The sequence below is a fragment of the Lepidochelys kempii genome, chromosome 1 (genome assembly GCF_965140265.1).
Source record: "Lepidochelys kempii isolate rLepKem1 chromosome 1, rLepKem1.hap2, whole genome shotgun sequence".
Classification (NCBI taxonomy): Eukaryota; Metazoa; Chordata; order Testudines; family Cheloniidae; genus Lepidochelys; species Lepidochelys kempii.
This window is the reverse complement of record NC_133256.1, coordinates 135,535,937-135,556,482: the sequence shown is the minus strand read 5'-3', so window position 1 is coordinate 135,556,482 and position 20,546 is coordinate 135,535,937. Positions and strand designations below refer to the sequence as shown.

The 20,546-nt window shown below is 39.8% G+C and overlaps 1 protein-coding gene across 6 annotated transcripts in view; it reads left to right on the top strand.

Moving 5' to 3' along the window:
- FANCB (FA complementation group B) overlaps positions 1–12,500 on the top strand; it is a 28,023-nt gene extending 15,523 nt beyond the window's left edge. For all 6 annotated transcript variants that reach the window (XM_073355578.1, XM_073355627.1, XM_073355588.1 and 3 more), the window contains exons 5-9: positions 1,276–1,404; positions 2,064–2,230; positions 5,128–5,579; positions 8,034–8,271; positions 11,934–12,500. In XM_073355578.1, the coding sequence (XP_073211679.1) occupies positions 1,276–1,404; positions 2,064–2,230; positions 5,128–5,579; positions 8,034–8,271; positions 11,934–12,348 (1,401 nt within the window). In that variant the 3' untranslated portion in view covers positions 12,349–12,500. The remainder of the gene's footprint in view (positions 1–1,275; positions 1,405–2,063; positions 2,231–5,127; positions 5,580–8,033; positions 8,272–11,933) is intronic.
- Positions 12,501–20,546: the final 8,046 nt, after the last annotated feature.

Below are 20,546 nucleotides of genomic sequence, written 5' to 3'. Positions count from 1 at the left end.
AGTCTTTGGGGGAATGAGAAATGGACACCTGGAGCCCTGGGCATGAGGATGGTGAAGGGTTTGCAGTGAGTTCCTGAAATAGAAACAAATGTGAGGGTTCTAAATGGGGAGCTTAGGAGCAAGAGCGGGGCAGTGTGCATGAAGTTCATGCTGCAGAAACAACTAAAGGAATGAATCCCAACTTTTATATCTTTCAACCTTTCCCTTTTGAAAAGATAGCTTTGTGTCCTGAATCTTTTCTAAAATTCTCTTGATGCTCTTCTAGAAAGTAGGACAGAGGTGGAGACGCAGCAAAGAGTTTACTAAACAAATACTTGAATACTGCTGCTTTGTCATGAAGCAGAACACATTCCAGACTTCTGCACCAAGATTTCTGGAGAAAAAGCATAGAAGATGCAAATTAGGGTTCAATAATTTATCATGCTTACAGTTTAAATTAGATTACCAGAGGGTTACTCACTTTATTGCTTCTTCAAGGTGAGCTCATTGCACACACCATGCATTCCTCCATTGACTCTCCCACCTCTGTGTGCTCCATGACCCTTCATTCATCCTCCATACCATTCTTATTCATTTTATTCCTGGCCGGGAGATAAGTGCATTCAGGGTGTCATCAAACTCTAATGGGACGATGGGCAGAGCTGAGATTATGCCAGTAGGCTGAATGGCTGCCATCAAATGGTTTTTGTTTGTTTGGTTTTGGTTTTTTTGGGCCTATAGACGATTAAAGAGGTGATTGAAGCAGCTAAGTCTACTAACTAGATGCAAAGGGCTTGATGGGTCCTTTGCTTCCCCTCCCACCCCCCCTTCTGGTTTTCATCAAAATAATAGATGTATGCCAATTTCTGCCTAGAACATTCCAGGCAATTTTGAGATTGATCAGATGGGGCATTCAGAAGTTAAGTGTAAGGTCTTTGTTTGGCCAATAATCCCAACCAACGTAGGCAAAAAGAACTTTCTATTTAGATAGGAAAAGTAAAGCAGGAAGAGATGACTAAATATTTGTGTGGATCTATGATTTCTTTGAGGATCCAGAAGACTATCTTAAAGCCAAGATTTTTTTTTTAAGTGTCTAAAGTTAAGCACCCAAGTTTGTTTTGTCAGCAAGTGGCCTGATTTTCAAAATATGAATTTCAGTGCCTAACTTCAGGCACCCTGAAGTTAAAATTTTGACTTAAATGTCTAGAGTGGAGTATAAAGCTGAAAGGCCCTAAGGCACTTCCATTCATACTTTGGTGACTTAAGTCTAATCACCATCCTTTTTATACCCCACAGGCTGGTTGCAGTTCTGTTCGGGAACTTCAACAACATTTACGGCTCAAGGAGAAGGTTCTTTTTGAATCTTGCTGCGCATTAATAGATCTTGTCCAAGAGCGAGAGCATATCCTACCAACTGCAGAAGAGGTAAAATGATTGTGAGGTCATGGTTTCTATATTTTTTGTCAAAATGAAATATGATCTATTTTAACTGGAGATGGATATATAGTAGGAAACTGACTTTTCAGTTGTGGGTTGAAAAGGCGACACACTTAAGGAAACTGACTCTTAGTATATTTCCCTAGATGTGTGGCATATTCAATTAACCTACATTGGAGCATCTGTATTTTAGGGCATCTCAAGACTCACCTTTGTCAATGTCTAGCTAATTAATAGTTTTAGGAACCAAAAGCTATAAAGATACTAAGATGCAATCATGCAAGACAACTTTGGATCACATACCCAACTGGCTTGAACAGGGTTATGTGGCAGTACAGCGTTGTTGTAATATATAATCAGTTTCACAATGGAAGGATGAATTTTGAGTTTCTTAATGCATATGAGGAGTTCATTGCAAAGCACAGTTAGATAAACACATCTTACATTTATTGTAGAGGATAGAATTAGTTTCTATAGATTTCCATTCATACTTCAAGTGTAACACATTCCAGGTAAATTTCTGTTTTGTCCTCATGATCAGCTGAATACTTTTTGGTAATCAGTAAAGTAAAAACACTTAAGTACTTCAGTAAAAGAATTATACTATATGCACTTCAGTTATTTAAACAGATATATTTTTCTGTAAGGAAGGTCTTGTTTCACTCTGGGATGATGAAGAAGATTTTCTGTATCCTCTTGATAAAAAGATGACATTGACATCTGAGGTCCCAGAACACCTCATAGAGAAATTATGGCAACGTGTGGTGGATGACAGTTTGGTAATTGGAGTAAAAATAACAGAATCACCTAACTTGTAAGTAAATACATTCTAATAACTTAGTCTATAAGTTGGATCCTGCAGTTACAAAGTTGAAGGTGACTACAAAGTTAAAAATTTGACTTGTAACTTTTGGCTCTGTGCTTTAGAAATCTATATTTTATGTTATAAACCAGGGGTGGCCAAACTTACTTACCCTCCGGGCCGCATATGACAAAATTTCAGAAAATCAAGATCCAGGTCACGCCTGCTGGGGCTCAGGGCTTCAGCCCGGTGGCGTGGGAGGGTCTCAGAACTTCAGCCATACAGGAGGTGCCTGCCGGGGCTCAGGGTTCAGCCCTGCGGGGAGGGTGATCTCAGGGGTTCAGCTGTGCAGGAGACATTTGCCCAGGCTCAGGAATTCAGCCCCAATCCTGCTGAAGCTCCGAGCCCTGGCAAGCATGCCCCGTGGGGCTGAAGCCTTGAGACCCCCTCCCCATTGGGCAGAAGCCAAAGGTGATACATTGGGGGGGGGGACATGTACCTGTCCCCTGATTTTTGCTTGAGTTTGCTGGCCCCGCTCAGTCACATGGTGCCACCAGACCCACTCGGTGCACTGCAGTTGCTGGAGCTGTCAAGCTGGGAACTATAGACATAAGGAGAGGCAGTGGCAAATAGCTGGGAGCTGCAGGGAGAGCCACTGCTTTTGCTGCTGCCTCTCCCTGCAGAGCTAACATCTTGAAGCTGCAGGGAGGGGCCACTGAGGGTAAGCGGGGAGACGTGTCTGGGAGGTGTGACTCAAGCTGTTGGGAGGAGCACGGGACGAACCTTTAAATTGTGCCCCCCTGCCCCCAGCGGGCACCAGTTGTCTCTGGCAGAACCTCTAGTCCCACCACCCTGCTGCAAGGCAGAAGCCCTGAGTTCCCCGCAGTCTGGTAGATGGAGAATGGGAGCGGGGGAGGGGACGTGGGGGGCTCCACAAGATGCACTTTAACTGTAAAAGAGCCATGGTTTAGCAACCCCTGTTATAAACTTAAAGAAATTTTAAACTACATAGGAAGCAAGAAAACTGAACGTAATACACTACCTATGTGCAATGTGGCTACATCAGTGCTAAAAGTTCCTTAACTTTTGCATTTCTGGGTTTATTTTTCACTGTATCCTTTCTGCTGCCTTAGCATAATTCCTTCAATAAATCTAAAAATGTTTGTTTCTGTTTCCATTCTTGGCAAGAGTCCATGTCATTTTAAGAGAAAAGTACCATAGAAAACATCGCAGACTTTCTGTTGACCATAACATTTGTAACATCTGGCCACATGATGTGCATCCAGCTACTCTAGTGTTAGTCTTCTGAATTGAATTTTGTTACAGTTTGGTGTTCGATGTGAAGCCAAATAAAAATTTGGCAATCCCACATGATTTAAATCAAGTGTAAATAAATTTGTAGCATTTCCTGTATGTATAAAAAATTAAATAAAACTAACTTTCTTTAAAATGACTTGTTTGTTCTGTTATATATCTTGATTTTCATAGTTAGTTGAACATTTTCCATCCCTAGAGAGTGTTCACTAATTCACTTATGTCCTAGAAAAATATAATTAGCAAGTATTTAATTTGAAAAGTGCGTTTAAACTTGACACAGGAACATATTGCTTGTTAGAGGCAGAGCTCTCACCTTTTGACCTATGTATATTCCTATAAGCAAAGTAGTAGATGTTGGAAAAGTTAGTCTTTTGGAGGGTGCCACTGAAAATCTGTCCGATGACTGTGAGTGAACTGACCTGCTAAGCCTTTTAGACACTGTGCCTGAGCTATACATGTGGTCTCTCTCAACTGCCAGATTGCTATAGTTTTATAAAAAAAAACTTGACTTCATCTTCATTTCTAAGAGCCACTGGGGGAAAAGGTTGTCTTCGCTTTTAAGTTTTAATTTTTAGCTCTGAAGGTAGTAATTTTGTATTTAACATAGTAATTGTTTTTAATGGGACCATGGAATATTTAACTAGCAATGCCTGTGCCTAAAAACGTTTCCCCTTCCTTTTGAGCGAAATTGCAATGTTGTATTGTAGCATAAGATGTTACTTCACTGCAAAGAAAACTGTGAAACATGAGTCTTTTAAACCTGACTCATAGCTTGAAGCTTAGTTGACTGACAAAATGAAATTAACAAAAACATTGTTTCAAGTCCTTTTAGGGCACTTGTGAGAGAACAGTACATAGTAATATTAAAGTGAATAGAGCATTTCACAAATTTCACACAGCACTGTATTGTATCTGTTAAGTTAAATAGTGTAATAATTTAGAATCTTACTTTGAAATTCAAATGCTATTTGAACAAAACTCCATAGAGGTTTCTAAAATTAAGTCTGAAGTAGCAGAAGGGCCCTATCCTTCACTTGAAGAATTAACATCACATTTCAAACAGATTTTTAAAGATGGCAGGAATGTTGCTGTTCTGTATTTTAGGTATCCTTGTACTGCATTATAAGTAAATATACCTTTTTAAAACAAAATTTAAAAATAAACTTTAATCGTTTATCTACACAAACTTGTGACTGGGATTTTCAGTGACATCTAAGGGAATTAAGCACATAGATCCTATTAACTTCCAATGGGAATTGGACACCTAGCAGGTAGGCTTCTCTGAAAATCCCAGCCTGTGTTTTCGAAACCTCACACCATGCATACTGACTAGGGTAAAGTATATATTAAAATATACTTTCAAAGTGCTTACCTGACACCTTTGCACTATCATATGAATTAGTCTGAAAATATGTTAAAGATTTTTTGATCAATTCATCTGTTCTTTGGTAATGCGGCTGACAGCATAAAATCTTGAATCTCCAAGACGTTAAAGCACTAAATGTCAGTACACCTCTTTGCAAATCTTTGATTATATTTGTCTGACTGTAAAATGTGAACTTGAAGTACAGTAATCTTTATGGGTTTTACAGGTCACTGCATGATGTCAGCTTATCCCTGGTAATGGATCATGACTTCACTTCAGTTTCTCCAGTTATTGAGTGTCAGAGTAAAATAGTTAAACTGAATAAGACTTTCTCAGCAATGTCTATCTCCTCATGCCAAATGGAACCACAGCCAAAAAGGATAAAATTAGACTTCCATAGCAAGAATGATCTGAAAAAAGAGTACCTTGGAAGACCTTCTAAAATTCCGTCAGATGGAGCAAAGACATTTGTTGCTGTTACCCGCCTTTCACCACTGCTGGCATTCCGTGATATATGTTGTATGATACTGCTGCATGCTAAGACGAGAAAATATCAAAATGGCAACCTGCCAGAAAGCAAAAAGCTGACTTTACTATGTGGGAAAATTTCATTATGTTTGGAAGATATTTCAAGTGGAAAATATTCAGTAAACTTGCTAAGAAATAATAATCATACAGGTAAATATGTTATGCATTGATTTGTTCACATTAGTCAGAAGAGCTGGTTAATTTAATTTCCTCATCTTTGTTTTAAGCCATAATCTCATTTTTTCATATTGTAATTATTTTTACCAAAATATGTATAATTTCATTACAAAGTAATGGTCTGTCATGAATTAGAAACTGACTGAGACAGAAAACATTAGGAAAAATGTGTTCTCAATGTGGAAAAATTTTAAGTAAGTTGCTCCCAGGTTCTGTACTTAGGTTTAGTGCTTAAATATATTCATTGATCTTAAAAAGGGGGAGAGCAGTGCACAATTTGGAGGTAACATAAAATGTAGATTTTTTATTTAAAAAAGACAGAGGAACTTCAGAAGGACCTAATAAAACTTAAGTCAATTGGCATTGTGATGGCGGATGATGAATGGAAGGTAATGCATCCTGGAAAGAATAATTTGAACTTCATATAACTAGAGCTGGTTGAGGGATTTCTGATTTGAGAAATTTTGACACTTTGAAATTTGGTTGCGTTCCATATTGGAACACAACCAATTTTTTCAAAACTTCTTGTGTCCTGAAAATTCTGAAAAAATGTCATTTCAGAAATGCTGACACATGGTATTTCCAAAATAAAATATGCTCTCCTGTCCAACTGCTGACCTGTGAAATGGAGATTGTTGTCATTTTCACTCAGCAGCTGCCTGGGCTCCCAGACCTGCTCATGGTGTACAGTGCTGGGGCAGCCCTGCCATGGAAAGTGCCCCAAAGCTGCAAACCCTGGGAGCTCATTCCAGGCTCTCAGCTCCATGGCGGAGAATGTTGGAAGTCCTGAGAGCCCTGGCTTCAGCCAAGATTCTCCAGTCTGCCAGCTTCCCTTCCATGGCGCCAGGAGCAAAGCCTCAATTAATCCCTCCACAGCAGGGAGCCTGGATACCCTGAGAGTCCCCAGGGCTTTCCGGGTACCAGCAGGAATCCTGGGAACCCTGACAGTGGGGCTGCTCTGGAGCCACGGATCCTGGGATTCATGACCTGTATGGCACAGCTCCCCAGCAGCTGACCAGGTGAGCAGACAGGGAACCAGGCAACTGTCTGTGATTTGGCCAAATGCTCATCAAAAGTTTGTTGAACCTGACTCACTTTCACAAGAAACTTCAGGTTTGGCAAACCAGTGTATACAGTTTTGTCTGCAATTTTCTTACCAGCTCTGCATAAACTTTGCTGGGATCAAAATAACTATAATCCTCTTTTCTGTTTAATGCACATTGGTGATCAAAAAGCAAACAATGTGTAGGATATCCATTTTACATATAATGGTGTTATCCCATTATAAATCAATGGCCTTCTCCCTGAATACTGAATTCAGTTCTGGTCATCTTCTTGCAAAAAAAGATGTAGCAGAAATAGAAGATGCCCACAGACAAGTAACATCTCTAGAGGCATGGAAAAACTTCTACATGTGTAGAAATTGAAAAGGCAGAGATTTTTTTCATTTAGAGAAATTAAATAAGGGGAAGGGGTAGGATAGAGGTATACAAAGAGAGAATAATATAGAGAAGGTAAATTGGGAGTTCCAGTTTATTCTTGTTTAATAGAGAAACAAGGGACACCAAATTTAAAACTCATTCTTCAAGAGAAACTGACAAGCAAGCTTATTTGGCAAATCTTAGAGCTTGATCTGAGGAGGAAAGGGGGAGAAAAATGTCTTTAAAGATACAGTCTCTACTGTTTATCTCCTCTAAGTATGACATATTAAATTTTCATATAAACAATTATATAATAATAATTTTCCTGGGATAACTAGCTAAACATTTTGAGATTACCTCATACCGATGACAAAATGCAGCCATACATAAACCCTTTTCATTTAAAAAAAAAATTCTCATTTGGTCTGATTTTAGAATGAGACCTCCCTCTCTCAATCAGCTGCAGGGAATCTGAAATGCTCTGTCATCTCTGTGGGCAAAGCCAGGGAAGAGGAGACTATTTTGGAGATACTGTATCAATGGCCAAGGTCCACCAATCATACTAATATCACAGTAGGCTATTGATAATTCTCTTGGTAAACCAATGTTTTTCCCTACAACTCTCTAATATCCAGGAGGCCCTTTGTCAGCTGACCTAGATGCTTGCTAAGAACCCAGTAAGAAGGTGGTGGGAAGGGAATTCCCTGGGAAGGGCTGGATGCTTTGGTAGACTTGTGAGGTGAAACAGAATCCAAGGGTGACAGTTGTGATGTAAGATCAAGCAAGAGGGACATACCAATGCTAGGTAAGCAAGGTAGATATCATCTGTGACTATGGAAACATTGAAACTTCCCAGTTCCAGCTTCCTTGAAATAGCAGTAAAAAGGAGGTACTGAAATTAAGGATGAAATCTGAAAGAAAAACACATTTTGATCAGTATTTGTTAACTAGTAAAATATTTAAATACTTAGATTTAATACCCTTTCATATTTTTTTTCTCTTACAGGCACCATGGAAGATATATTTGCTATTCTTGCAGTCTCTCTCAAATTCTCCTTTCAGATAGTCTCATCTGACTGCACACTGACTCCGGTGAACATGTGGCTACTATCACAAATGGAGTGTATGCCAATCAAAGAATGCCCTGAAAATATGTTTTGTCATAAATTGGGAAGTCTGCATGGCACTGTCTTTAACTGGAATCTAAAAACTCCATTTGAAGGAACTTTAACATTGTTTTGCAGGTAATGGTAATTAGAAAGCTTAGGGAATACCAAGTTCTATGTGATGGGTTCCCCCTGAGGTGCCACCTGGAGCCCCACTGAGCCCCCTGATCCACCAGCCAGGGCTCCCTCTCACACTGTACTGCTGTGACAAACTTCAAAGCCCTCCAGCCTGCACTTTCACCAGCATTCATACAGGTAGCTGCAGTTATATGCGGGCTCTCTAACCACCAGATTCCCAGCCTGGGACTCCAAAGTAGTACTGTGCTGCCCTGGTCAAATCTGGCCAGTATATGGGTTTAATACCCGGTCCACCTCTCCCTCAGTGTGACGAGAACAATGCACACTTGTGGTAGCCAAGCGAGAGATTTTTTTCTCCAAGTGCTCCAGTCGGAGCTCACTGATTTTAGATGAAAACAAAACAAGTTACTAAATTACAAAAAATAGATTTTAAGTGATTTATAAGGGATAGGAAACAGATCAAAGCAGATTACCTAGCAAAGAAACAAAAAATGCAAACTAAGCTTAATATACTAGATAGGCTATGAATTAGCAGATTCTCACCCTAAAAGAATGATACAAGCAGGCTGCAGATTCTTAAGGGGTAACTGCACTTGCTTCACAGCTTGGAATCTCCTGGTATTTCATTCACAGGCTAGAAATTGCTTTAGCCTGGGTCCAGCACTTCCCCCAGTTCAGTCTTTGATCCTCGGATGTTTCCAGGAGTAGTCTTTTGTGGGGAGTGAAGAAAACCAGATGATTTCACTCCCTGCCTTATATAGCTTTTGCATATGGTGGGAACCCTTTGTTCCAAAGTTTGGTTCCCAACCCAGTCTGTGGAAAGATACTGACATCCCAAGACTGGTCACATGTCCTTGTAGTGTCATAGCAGGCATCACTCATAGGCTGAGTAATGTTCTCAAGACGGCTCACCAGGTGGGAGATAAGCTTCTCCTAAGGCCTTTTGTTTTCCCTAATGGCTCATTGCTCTGAATACACCCTTCCCAACCAGCTATCTAGACTGAAAGCATCTTGTCTAATGGGCGTTACCCTGGTGTAGTTACGTTTGAAATACAGATACCTAGTATTTATAACTTCAGATACAAAAGTGATACATGAATACAGACAGTGATACATATGATTTTAAGAAATCATATTCAGCAAATCATAACTTTTCCAATGTCACCTCACATAGCTTATTTTGCATAAAATACATCAGAATTATGCTATGATCAGATAATATTACTATGAAGAATATGGGGTGCAGTGTCACATCCTCCATAACTTGAGTTTGAGGCAGCATATTATTTTTTCATTATAATTATTTTGCCATAGTGTAATAAGTATAGCAGTGACAGCCATTTAGGACTGTTTTTAAATTACCATCCTATGCCTATTAGTAGATCTGATTGAATTGCCTTTTGCAATCATTTGTGCTCTGCACAGACACTTGGGCATAAAATCAAAGTATATACAGGACTAATGCTATTTAATATGTCAAAATACACAGTTCCATGAATTTGCAATAATGTATGTTCAGCAACTTTAAGGGTTGTCTTTGCTTACTACCCTTGGAAAATAATGCATGTCTCTGAGTCAGATTTCTGGCTATATTCCCTTGGCACTAAGAATTGGAATCTCACTACTAACCACAGATCTTCAGTAAATGAATGAAGCTTAGCAGTTTGCAAGCTTTCCTGTGAAGCTTCTTATATGCAAACTTCATGAGGCAGTTTGGAGAGTGCAAATATCTGCAACTCTCGTGAGTTCCCTACTTTTTTCAGTTTATGGCCATTCCGTTTGAATTGCAAGATTATGTCAATTTAGGAAAATCCTGAATTTCTCTAAAAGGTAATATAACTTTTATTTAAATAAAACTAAATTTGCCCTTTAACACTGTGATTAAAAATAAGAAATCTACAAATGGTGATCTGATCATTAACCATTTTTTCACTTAACATCTCATAGTGAATTTTAATTCAATATTCTGTATGCAGTGCTGATTAATTCCTGTCCTCAAAATCTAATAAATGATAGTATAAATCTTTGTCTGAATAGTCACGATTGCACCTTCATTATTTTTTTCAGTGTGGATCAGCTGAACTAGCATGTATCCACGTTTAGATCTTACCTGTTTCAGAAATGGGTAGGCCACAGAACTTCTTCCATCAGGCCAAGTACTATGTTAATAATAGCAATATTATTTGGCTTGGTAGCCTACGCAGTATGCTAAATACTTCTCAAACATGAAATATGGTACATTCCCTACCCTGAACAATTCAGTCTAAAAGACAGAGTAAAGAGAAGGTATTACTGGTGTGCCTTTATAGTAGGCTCAGTTTTTACTCAAAGTAGGGATTAGCCTCATTGTTTCATATGAAGAATACAGTGTATCATCACCAAATTTAAAGGACATTATTTGAGTAAAGATTGAATCATCTGAGGAACTCTGAATACATCTGCTAATGAAAACTGATTCAATATCAGTCTTTTTAAGAAACTGTGTGTCTTACCATTGTTTTTATCCCTTTTGCTAATAAACCACTGGCTAGTTATCTTTCAAACTTCCCGTGTAATTAATTCATTGAAAACTAGTGCCAAATATACATTTTGAGGAATTCAGGTTATATCGCTAATCAAAGTTATTAACTTCAGTGTATCTAAGTTTTGCCCTTATACTTATAATTAACTCTCATTCTAATAGTTGTCATTTCATATAATTTGAGACTGAAGCCACAGGCCATCTTTGGAGAAGATGGACACTATTTCACTAAAGCCTTATCGTGAAAATAAAGCTTTCTCCATCTTCCCTTGTCTTCAAATGGACTGAAATCAGAATGCCTTGAAGAAAAATGGCAGGCCCTATAGTCTGTGGTTTAAAAAAATGTACAGGAAACTGAAGACAGCCTAGGCTGTAAACTCCAGTTCAGTTAGGGATAGTATCCAATATACTGAGTGCTTTCAAGTCTCTGGTTAAGCTCTTTGGCTTCAAAGACTCCTCTCTTCTGAGGATCTGGGGCTGGCCCAGCACAGCAGATGTAGCGTTTGACAGGCCATTCTGTCTTCCCTGAGTCTCCCATGGCCCATAATACTACAGCCGCATGCCATAATGGAAGTTATGGGAAAAGCATCCCTGCCCACTGCTATACCCTCCTTCTCTTGTATTGAAAAACCCCATGAAATCATAAACTAAAAACACTTTTCTAAAGGAATTAAGGCTGGTTAAGTGCAACATAGCCATTCCCTCTGTAAACCCTTAAAAACAAGAAAATGCCAAGTTATGGGACAACTCTTTACTATACTTTAATGTTCACACAACACATTGTAACTTCCTTCTGGCTCAGCATGTAAGGAAACACACTAACTCAACACATTAATCTCCTTCACCCCCTTAATTACAGTCCAATACTTGTCCCAGAAACAGATGCCACACAGCACTCTTAACTGTGAGTATATATCTCAGCGCTGATGTTGCGCAAGTCTACTTAGTATTAATTCTTTGGCTATACAGTAGTTGGCATAAAGAGAAGATTTTGCTTGCCATTCTACCTGCAGGAAATAGAACTTAAAAGATTTATACAATAAGATGTATAGGTAATTTCCCCAGTCAGTTTAAAGTAGCTTCATTGTACAGTTCCACTAACGAATTTTGAAAGAATTGTATCCTTTGTTTCATTTTACAGAAATCAAACTGTCTTGTTCCAGTGCCTTCATAGCCTCATTGGAGTTCTCCCACCAACCTGCAAAGTAAAACCACTGAGGTTAGAAAGCAAGGACATCCTTACTGACCAGTTTGCACGAGCTTTGGAAAAGGAAATGGTCACCCTTCGGAGTTCTTTCTCCTCTGCAGTAAGTGAAGTTGAAAACAACTTGAGCTGTGAGGCAGGCAAGGAAATGAGCAGGGTTACAGTGTCGTCTTTGTCTGACAAAAAGGAAGCAGTGCGACAGTTCAGAGAGAAGCTTCAAAACGAACAGAAGCAACGTGCATTGGGTATGAACCGAACAGTAAGCGGTGCCCTTTACAGACAAATTACTTGGAAAATTGCTGAGGCTCAGTTGTGTTCTGATATGATTGCGTGGAGACTGAACGTTTCCTAATGATTCCTCTCTACATTTATTTTGAATACAGTTTTATTTAAATGACTCTCTAAAGCATTATTTATATTTTGTTTTTACTTTCTGTATGTAACTCCTTTTTAGAAGATGGAGAATAAAACTTTTTTCTACCAGTGTTCTCACTACTGTTTGATACATATATTTTCATTTTTTGAAAGTACTTAGAATTAACATAACTTTTCACTTTGTAAATCATAAATTGCTGTAAATAAATACCTGTATTTTGGCTGATGAAGCATAGCCAGTTTGACACTAAGTGAACATTAAAGATGGACCTCTAGGACAGCTAGACAGCAAGTACTTTTACAGTTTTAAATAAAGCCTGTAAGAAGATGCCTGTTGTAGACATTGACAATACTTAGATTTGTATTGATTTAAAACTGAATCTTAAGGTTGGCATTTACAAGAATCTAAAGGAGTTAAGTACCCAATTTCCATTGAATTTCAATAGGGCTTGGGCATCTAATTCCCTTAAACTTGTAAAATAAATTGTATACATTTCCTCTTCGGAGAAGTGAATCAAAAGTGGTATCCGTAATTTCAGGTGACCACACTCTACTAAAATAAGCCATCTCAATTTGAGTCTCCTTAAATGGATGCAATCTGGTGAGGAATTGGTATCATAGAATCATAGACTATCAGGAAGTCTATGGGACCTCAGGAAGGGACCTCAGGAGGTCATGTAGTCCAACTCCCTGCTCAAAGCAGGACCAATCCCCAACTAAATCATCCCAGCCAGGGCTTTGTCAAGCCTGACCTTAAAAACTTCTAAGGAAGGAGATTCCACCACCTCCCTAGGTAACGCATTCCAGTGTTTCACCACCCTCCTAGTGAAAAAGTTTTTCCTAATATCCAACCTAAACCTCCCCCACTGCAACTTGAGACCATTATTCCTTGTTCTGTCATCAGCTACCACTGAGAGCAGTCTATATCCATCCTCTTTGGAACCCCCTTTCAGGTAGTTGAAAGCAGCTATCAAATCCCCCCTCATTCTTCTCGTCCGCAGACTAAACAATCCCAGTTCCCTCAGCCTCTCCTCATAACTCATGTGTTCCAGTCCCCTAATCATTTTTGTTGTCCTCTGCTGGACTCTTTCCAATTTTTCCACATCCTTCTTGTAGTGTGGGGGCCAAAACTGGACACAGTACTCCAGATGAGGCCTCACCAGTGTCGAATAGAGGGGAATGATCACGTCCCTCGATCTGCTGGTAATGCCCCTAATTATACATCCCAAAATGCCACTGGCCTTCTTGGCAACAAGGGCACACTGTTGACTCATATCCAGCTTCTTGTCCACTGTAACCCCTAGGTCCTTTTCTGCAGAAGTGCTGCTTAGCCATTCGGTCCCTAGTCTGTAGCGGTGCATTGGGTTCTTCCGTCCTAAGTGCAGGACTCTGCACTTGTCCTTGTTGAACCTCAGCAGCTTTCTTTTGGCCCAATCCTCTAATTTGTTTAGGTCCCTCTATATCCTATACCTACCTTCCAGCGTATCTACCACTCCTCCCAGTTTAGTGTCATCTGCAAACTTGCTGAGGGTGCAATCCACACCATCCTCCAGATCATTTATGAAGATTTTGAACAAAACCGGCCCGAGGACTGACCTTTGGGGCACTCCACTTGATACCGGCTGCCAACTAGAAAGTTGGAGCCATTGATCACTACCCATTGAGCCAGATAATCTAGCCAACTTTCTATCCACCTTATAGTCCATTCATCTAGCCCATACTACTTTAACTTGCTGGCAAGAATACTGTAGGAGACTGTGTCAAAAGCTTTGCTAAAGTCAAGGTCGCTCTGTTCCATTTCCTTAAGGTAGGAGATGTACTTCTACATTTATAATATTGGCTCCCAGATATTACTGGGGTGATATATTTGAGATGCAAAAAGTAAGGAACATCACAACCAAATCTAGAGCACATTTGAACATTAGTGGCTGACTATAAATGCAAAATTAGGTTTTTATCAAATAAAAAAGCTGATATGGGAAAACTAATCAGATTACAGAACGTGTCAAACAAACTTGCCGGGTTTTGGTTACATTAATAGGGAAAAGGAAACAAGAAATCAGACTGTCAACTGAGGCAAAATGCAATTATGATACTAAGTATTTGTTAGATTTTACTTATAGAGTGAATCTAAGTTGTCTGGGCTAAAGCTTATTCTTTATAAGGAAGGACTGTGGAACTACAGTAATGGATACACAGCATGCATGCTCTCACAGTATTTAGATTGTAAGCACCTTCAGGAGGGAATCTTGTCTTGTCTGTCTAAAGTGAATGGTATAAGAAATAACAACCAAAACTATACCGGTATGCCCGATATTTAACACTTACCTATAAAATAAGATTCCAGGATTGTCACCTGTCTGCGTGTCACTCTGAAGCCTAGAATGTCTGAATCAGCACAAAGTGATGGAAACAGCTACAAGCTGAACTTTTTGTTCAGGATATGACCAGGTTGAATCATCACGGGGTTTTGTGGTCTGTTGCTGTTGAATTTTAAGTTCGCAGCCATTTTGACTTTACAAATTATGCTTGTGTGACAGAAGGCATGTATCTATGCCATGCCAAGAAACCTAGACTATTGTGCTATCAGAGGTAACTCCTCTAATCACCCAACATTGCTCTTCAGACAGTTTGCGTGCAACAATTTCATTGGTTGCAAGAGGGAGACTCTACAGATGGCCCAACAGTCCATACCTGTGACAGCATGGGTTTTCCGCTACTAGTATATAATACATTATTTAACAGTTTAAACCAGGGTAAAATTTCTTTGAAAAGATGATGTTGGTGTATGTTGTCCATAACCTGCCTGATGGGAACTTCTGGGTATTCTTTGGCACGTTTAAGTTCTCGTGCTGTGGCTATATAACTAAATGGAGGATCTATATTTAATATAGAAAGCCTTGGTAAAGGCATTGATTTTAAAGTTCTTGCGATGAATTGCATGCTCAGATTCAGCCTGCCTATCCACAATTTGGGTATGGCAGGTTTTTGTTCACGTATGATGCTCTGAACTGAGTACACTAGGGCCAAAGCTGATGTTCATAGAACTGGGACAGTTGATCCCCATCTTGTTCCCTCTAACTTCTGGATAATGTTGATGCTATCTTTACTATCTGGTTTCTAAAATGAGTGATTTAGTAACTGGACCAGAAAGGTGCTAAGGTTTCTACTTCATGTTTATAATAAGAAAAAGATCAGGAGGAGTCCATGCCATCTTAAATTTCAGGAGGCTGACTGTGTCAATGAAGATGAGTCAGGATGAAAACTAACTTCCACTCTCACTACAGTCTCTACAGTGCAGACCTGGCAGGCGCTTATCTGCATATTCCAGACAAATCCTGTCACTGATTACAATTTCCAAATAAGTTATTATTAATACAATTGCCCTTTGGTAGGAGATGTACTTCTACATTTATAATATGTATATATTATAATACAATATCTGTTGTCCACTACAGAGTGTTTGTGAAGATCTTGATAGTGGTGATAACCAGATGAAGAATCTACAGTCTCCTCTAAATGCATTCTAAGATGACCTATTCATCAGGGCACGTGATGCTCTGACCACTAGATCAGGCCTGGGAAACAGGAACTCAGGAGTTCCGATGCCTGTGGCTTACTGCATGATTCTGGGCAAATCACCTAACCTATTTCCTCATCAGTAAGATGGGAATGAAACCTATCAATTTGATAGCAATGTGAGGATTAATGTTTGTACAGTATTTTGAAGATGCAAAGCCCTGTAAGTGCTCAGTAGAAATTACTTATGCTGAGTTTAAAAAAAGAAAGAAAATCCTCTTAGCGGTACAAAAAAAATTATGCATGAATCTTTCCAGAAGCCAGACAGCACAGTTTTCTGAATGGATAAGTCTAATAATGTAAATTTATATAAACAGTTCAGATTAAATAAATTTCCCAAGGGCCAGGTTTTGCCATCCTTACTCTCAGTTGCATAGATCCTTACTGAGTAAATAATAATATTGCAACTGGGGTAACGGTGGAGTAAAATGTTATTCAACATAAGAGTGGAAGACTGTACCCCATAATGAGCTATCTGTATCATTCTGAGTGGTAAATGTTAGTGCCTTCCACCCACCGCTACCCTAATTCTTTATCCAGGCTTGTAATTTTTCTCCATTAAATTAATTTCCTTTATTACTGAAACTCAATATCTTAGATGATATGTTGTCATTTGTTTCAGCAAAATAAATGTAAGTTTATTTGTATTAAGATAGTGCCTGGGGACCAAGACTTCATTGTGCGAGGGTGTGTACAAGCACAAAAGGAGGACAGTCTGTGTAGAAAAATGCCTACAAGCATCTAAGGAAGAAAAACAGCTTGCAATTGGCTTATAATTTACATACTAATTGCATGTGGGTACTAATACATACCTAAATAGAGAAAAATCCTGTTTTATGCCAATAATGGGGGTTTTCCATTTCACATAATTTTTTTTTGGACTTGAAATGTTGTATAGCTTGTTTTTATAAATAAGAAAATCTTCATGCACTTTTAGTAACGATATAGTGATTAATATTTATTTGAAATTTTCAACAGATGTTTTACCCCCCAAATTGTAGTAAAACATTATTTTCTCCAGCTATTTTGTGGGTCAGCTATCTCTTGAGTTTTGAGTTTGCTTTATATTTATCTCTAGCTTATGTGGATACTAGAACCTTGACTCTAATCACTAAAAATCCATAAGAACAATAAGGTTAAAGATTAGGAAAGAAAAATATTATGTTAATTAGCTGTATCAAGATTACTTTAGAAATCACTTACCAGTCTGAACAGACCTGTGGCTTCTGCGCACTCTCTGCTGGTCAATATCTGTCATCATCCCTAACTTCATATCCATGAGGTGTTTAAAAAAATGAACAGTCTAGACATCGCAAGTCAGTTTTGCAGAAGTTAGTTTTCTTTGATGCTGTTCATTAGGATGGCTAACTCCCTATTCAGTAAAAATATCTGCCAAAATAAATCTGCTGGACATTTACACCCCAACACTTCGGCACCGTAGGAGATCATTTGATTTCATTGATGTAATTATTGGATTTTGAATTTGGCCAGAGCACCAGAGTTAACTTTTTTCACCTAAAGTACACAGACTCTTAAATGACCACGATTGTACTGGACATTAGTTGGGCATCTTATTTAAAAGAGTAGAGCCCCTCACATCATTCTTGCTGAGATCAGAAATTCACTAAAAGAGTAGGATGCCATACAGGAAGTTCCCAAAGAGTTTTGGAGAAAAGAATTTTGTTCCAGGTATTTCCTGGTTCAAAGAAAGATGGAGCTTTCCAACCCATTCTAGACCTTCAGATGTTCAACTCTGATCAGGAAGTTCAAATTCCACATGCTTACTCTATGGCAGTAATAGAAATACTGCAGGAGAGCTCATCTCTCACAGTGTTCTTCCTCAAACTAATGGATCTTATGGTTTCAGCAACATACATAACTGTGTATGCACATCTAAATATGAACCTTCTACAGCACTAACAAGCACACTACATTCCAGATACAGAGAGCATATTTATGTATTTGACACTATCCAAGAATGTGTTCCTATCCATCATGCTGTAAATTCAACAATGCAATACCATCTAAGGAGTTGCATTCAACTGCCCAATTCAGCTAGCCAGTCACTTCTGACTTCTCCGATCTGGTTGGGGAGCTAATTGCAAGAATTTGACAATTCACTGGCACTGGGGTTTCCAGGAGAAAATACTCCACATCAGCATTCTAAAGTTGAAAGCCCAATTTGTTGCTCTTAAGTCTTTTCCTCGTCACTTACATGGGAAAGTCATTCAAGTAGTTCCCGAGAACGCTACAATGATATTTTGGGAACAAGCAATGGGGAGCACATTCCAGCCTTTTCAAAAAAACTATCACTCTTCTGGAGCTGTGCATAGTGCACCATATTTCTCCTATAGCTCTCTCCTTTGTGGAGGAGTATTGCTTGCCAAACTCCCAAGAGCCAGCATGTGCAGAGACCACTTAAAGGAGAAATAAAGGTTACGGTCCTGTAACATTTCTTCAACATAGACTTCACACACACTTCCTGCCTACCTGGGAACTACAGGCCAGTCAGCCTCACCTCAGTCCCTGGAAAAATCATGGAGCAGGTCCTCAAATAATCAATCCTGAAGCACTTGCATGAGAGGAAAGTGATCAGGAACAGCCAGCATGGATTCACCAAGGGAAGGTCATGCCTGACTAATCTAATCGCCTTTTATGATGAGATTACTGGTTCTGTGGATGAAGGGAAAGCAGTGGATGTATTGTTTCTTGACTTTAGCAAAGCTTTTGACACGGTCTCCCACAGTATTCTTGTCAGCAAGTTAAGGAAGTATGGGCTGGATGAATGCACTATAAGGTGGGTAGAAAGCTGGCTAGATTGTCGGGCTCAACGGGTAGTGATCAATGGCTCCATGTCTAGTTGGCAGCTGGTATCAAGTGGAGTGCCCCAAGGGTCGGTCCTGGGGCCGGTTTTGTTCAATATCTTCATAAATGATCTGGAGGATGGTATGGATTGCACTCTCAGCAAATTTGCGGATGATACTAAACTGGGAGGAGTGGTAGATACGCTGGAGGGGAGGGATAGGATACAGAAGGACCTAGACAAATTGGAGGATTGGGCCAAAAGAAATCTGAGGAGGTTCAACAAGGATAAGTGCAGGGTCCTGCACTTAGGACGGAAGAACCCAATGCACAGCTACAGACTAGGGACCGAATGGCTAGGCAGCAGTTCTGCAGAAAAGGACCTAGGGGTGACAGTGGACGAGAAGCTGGATATGAGTCAGCAGTGTGCCCTTGTTGCCAAGAAGGCCAATGGCATTTTGGGATGTATAAGTAGGGGCATAGCGAGCAGATCGAGGGACGTGATCGTTCCCCTCTATTCGACATTGGTGAGGCCTCATCTGGAGTACTGTGTCCAGTTTTGGGCCCCACACTACAAGAAGGATGTGGATAAATTGGAGAGAGTCCAGCGAAGGGCAACAAAAATGATTAGGGGACTGGAACACATGAGTTATGAGGAGAGGCTGAGGGAGCTGGGATTGTTTAGCCTGCAGAAGAGAAGAATGAGGGAGGATTTGATAGCTGCTTTCAACTACCTGAAAGGGGGTTCCAAAGAGGATGGCTCTAGACTGTTCTCAATGGTAGCAGATGACAGAACGAGGAGTAATGGTCTCAAGTTGCAGTGGGGGAGGTTTAGGTTGGATATTAGGAAAAACTTTTTCACTAGGAGGGTGGTGAAACACTGGAATGCGTTACCTAGGGAGGTGGTAGAATCTCCTTCCTTAGAGGTTTTTAAGGTCAGGCTTGACAAAGCCCTGGCTGGGATGATTTAACTGGGAATTGGTCCTGCTTCGAGCAGGGGGTTGGACTAGATGACCTTCTGGGGTCCCTTCCAACCCTGATATTCTATGATTCTATACCTTCCCTTCTTCCTCAGAGTATTTGTTACAGCTTTGGATCTGAGGAGATGGTGAAAGAAACTGAAGCAGTTGGTGTGCCATTCCCCCTTTCATAGTATTGCCCTTTGAATGTTCGTAGCTGCAAGAGGGCTCCAATAGCCACTGATGATAGAAGATTCCACCAGTCCAGACTGTACCGTCAGTGCATCCCAAAAGTGTGAATGTGTGGAGAACATCTCAAAGAACTCCACTTACAGCTGAGTAACCTTCATTTTTTTTAAGTGTTTTATAAAGTGTGTATGTTTTTTAGTGCTGCTGTATATAAAATTACACACACACACACACTGTATATACAGCAGCACTAAAAACAGGACCAATCCCGAACTAAATCATCCCAGCCAGGGCTTTGTCAAGCCTGACCTTATAAACCTCAAAGGAAGGAGATTCCACCACCTCCTTAGGTAACCCATTCCAGTGCTTCATCAGTGCTTCATCACCCTCATAGTGAAAAAGTTTTTCCTAATATCCAACCTAAACCTCCCCCACTACAACTTGAGACCATTACTCCTCCTTCTGTCAACTGCTACCACTGAGTCCCTACATTGGTGGCTCAACCCTCAGATGTTATGCAAAGGTGTCTCCTTCAACAGTCCACCACCCTCGTTGTCCCTAGTAATGAACACATCAGATCTGGGTTGCGGGGCACATCTGAGAGATCTCTGAACACAGGGCCTGTGGTCGCAGGATGAGCTCTCCC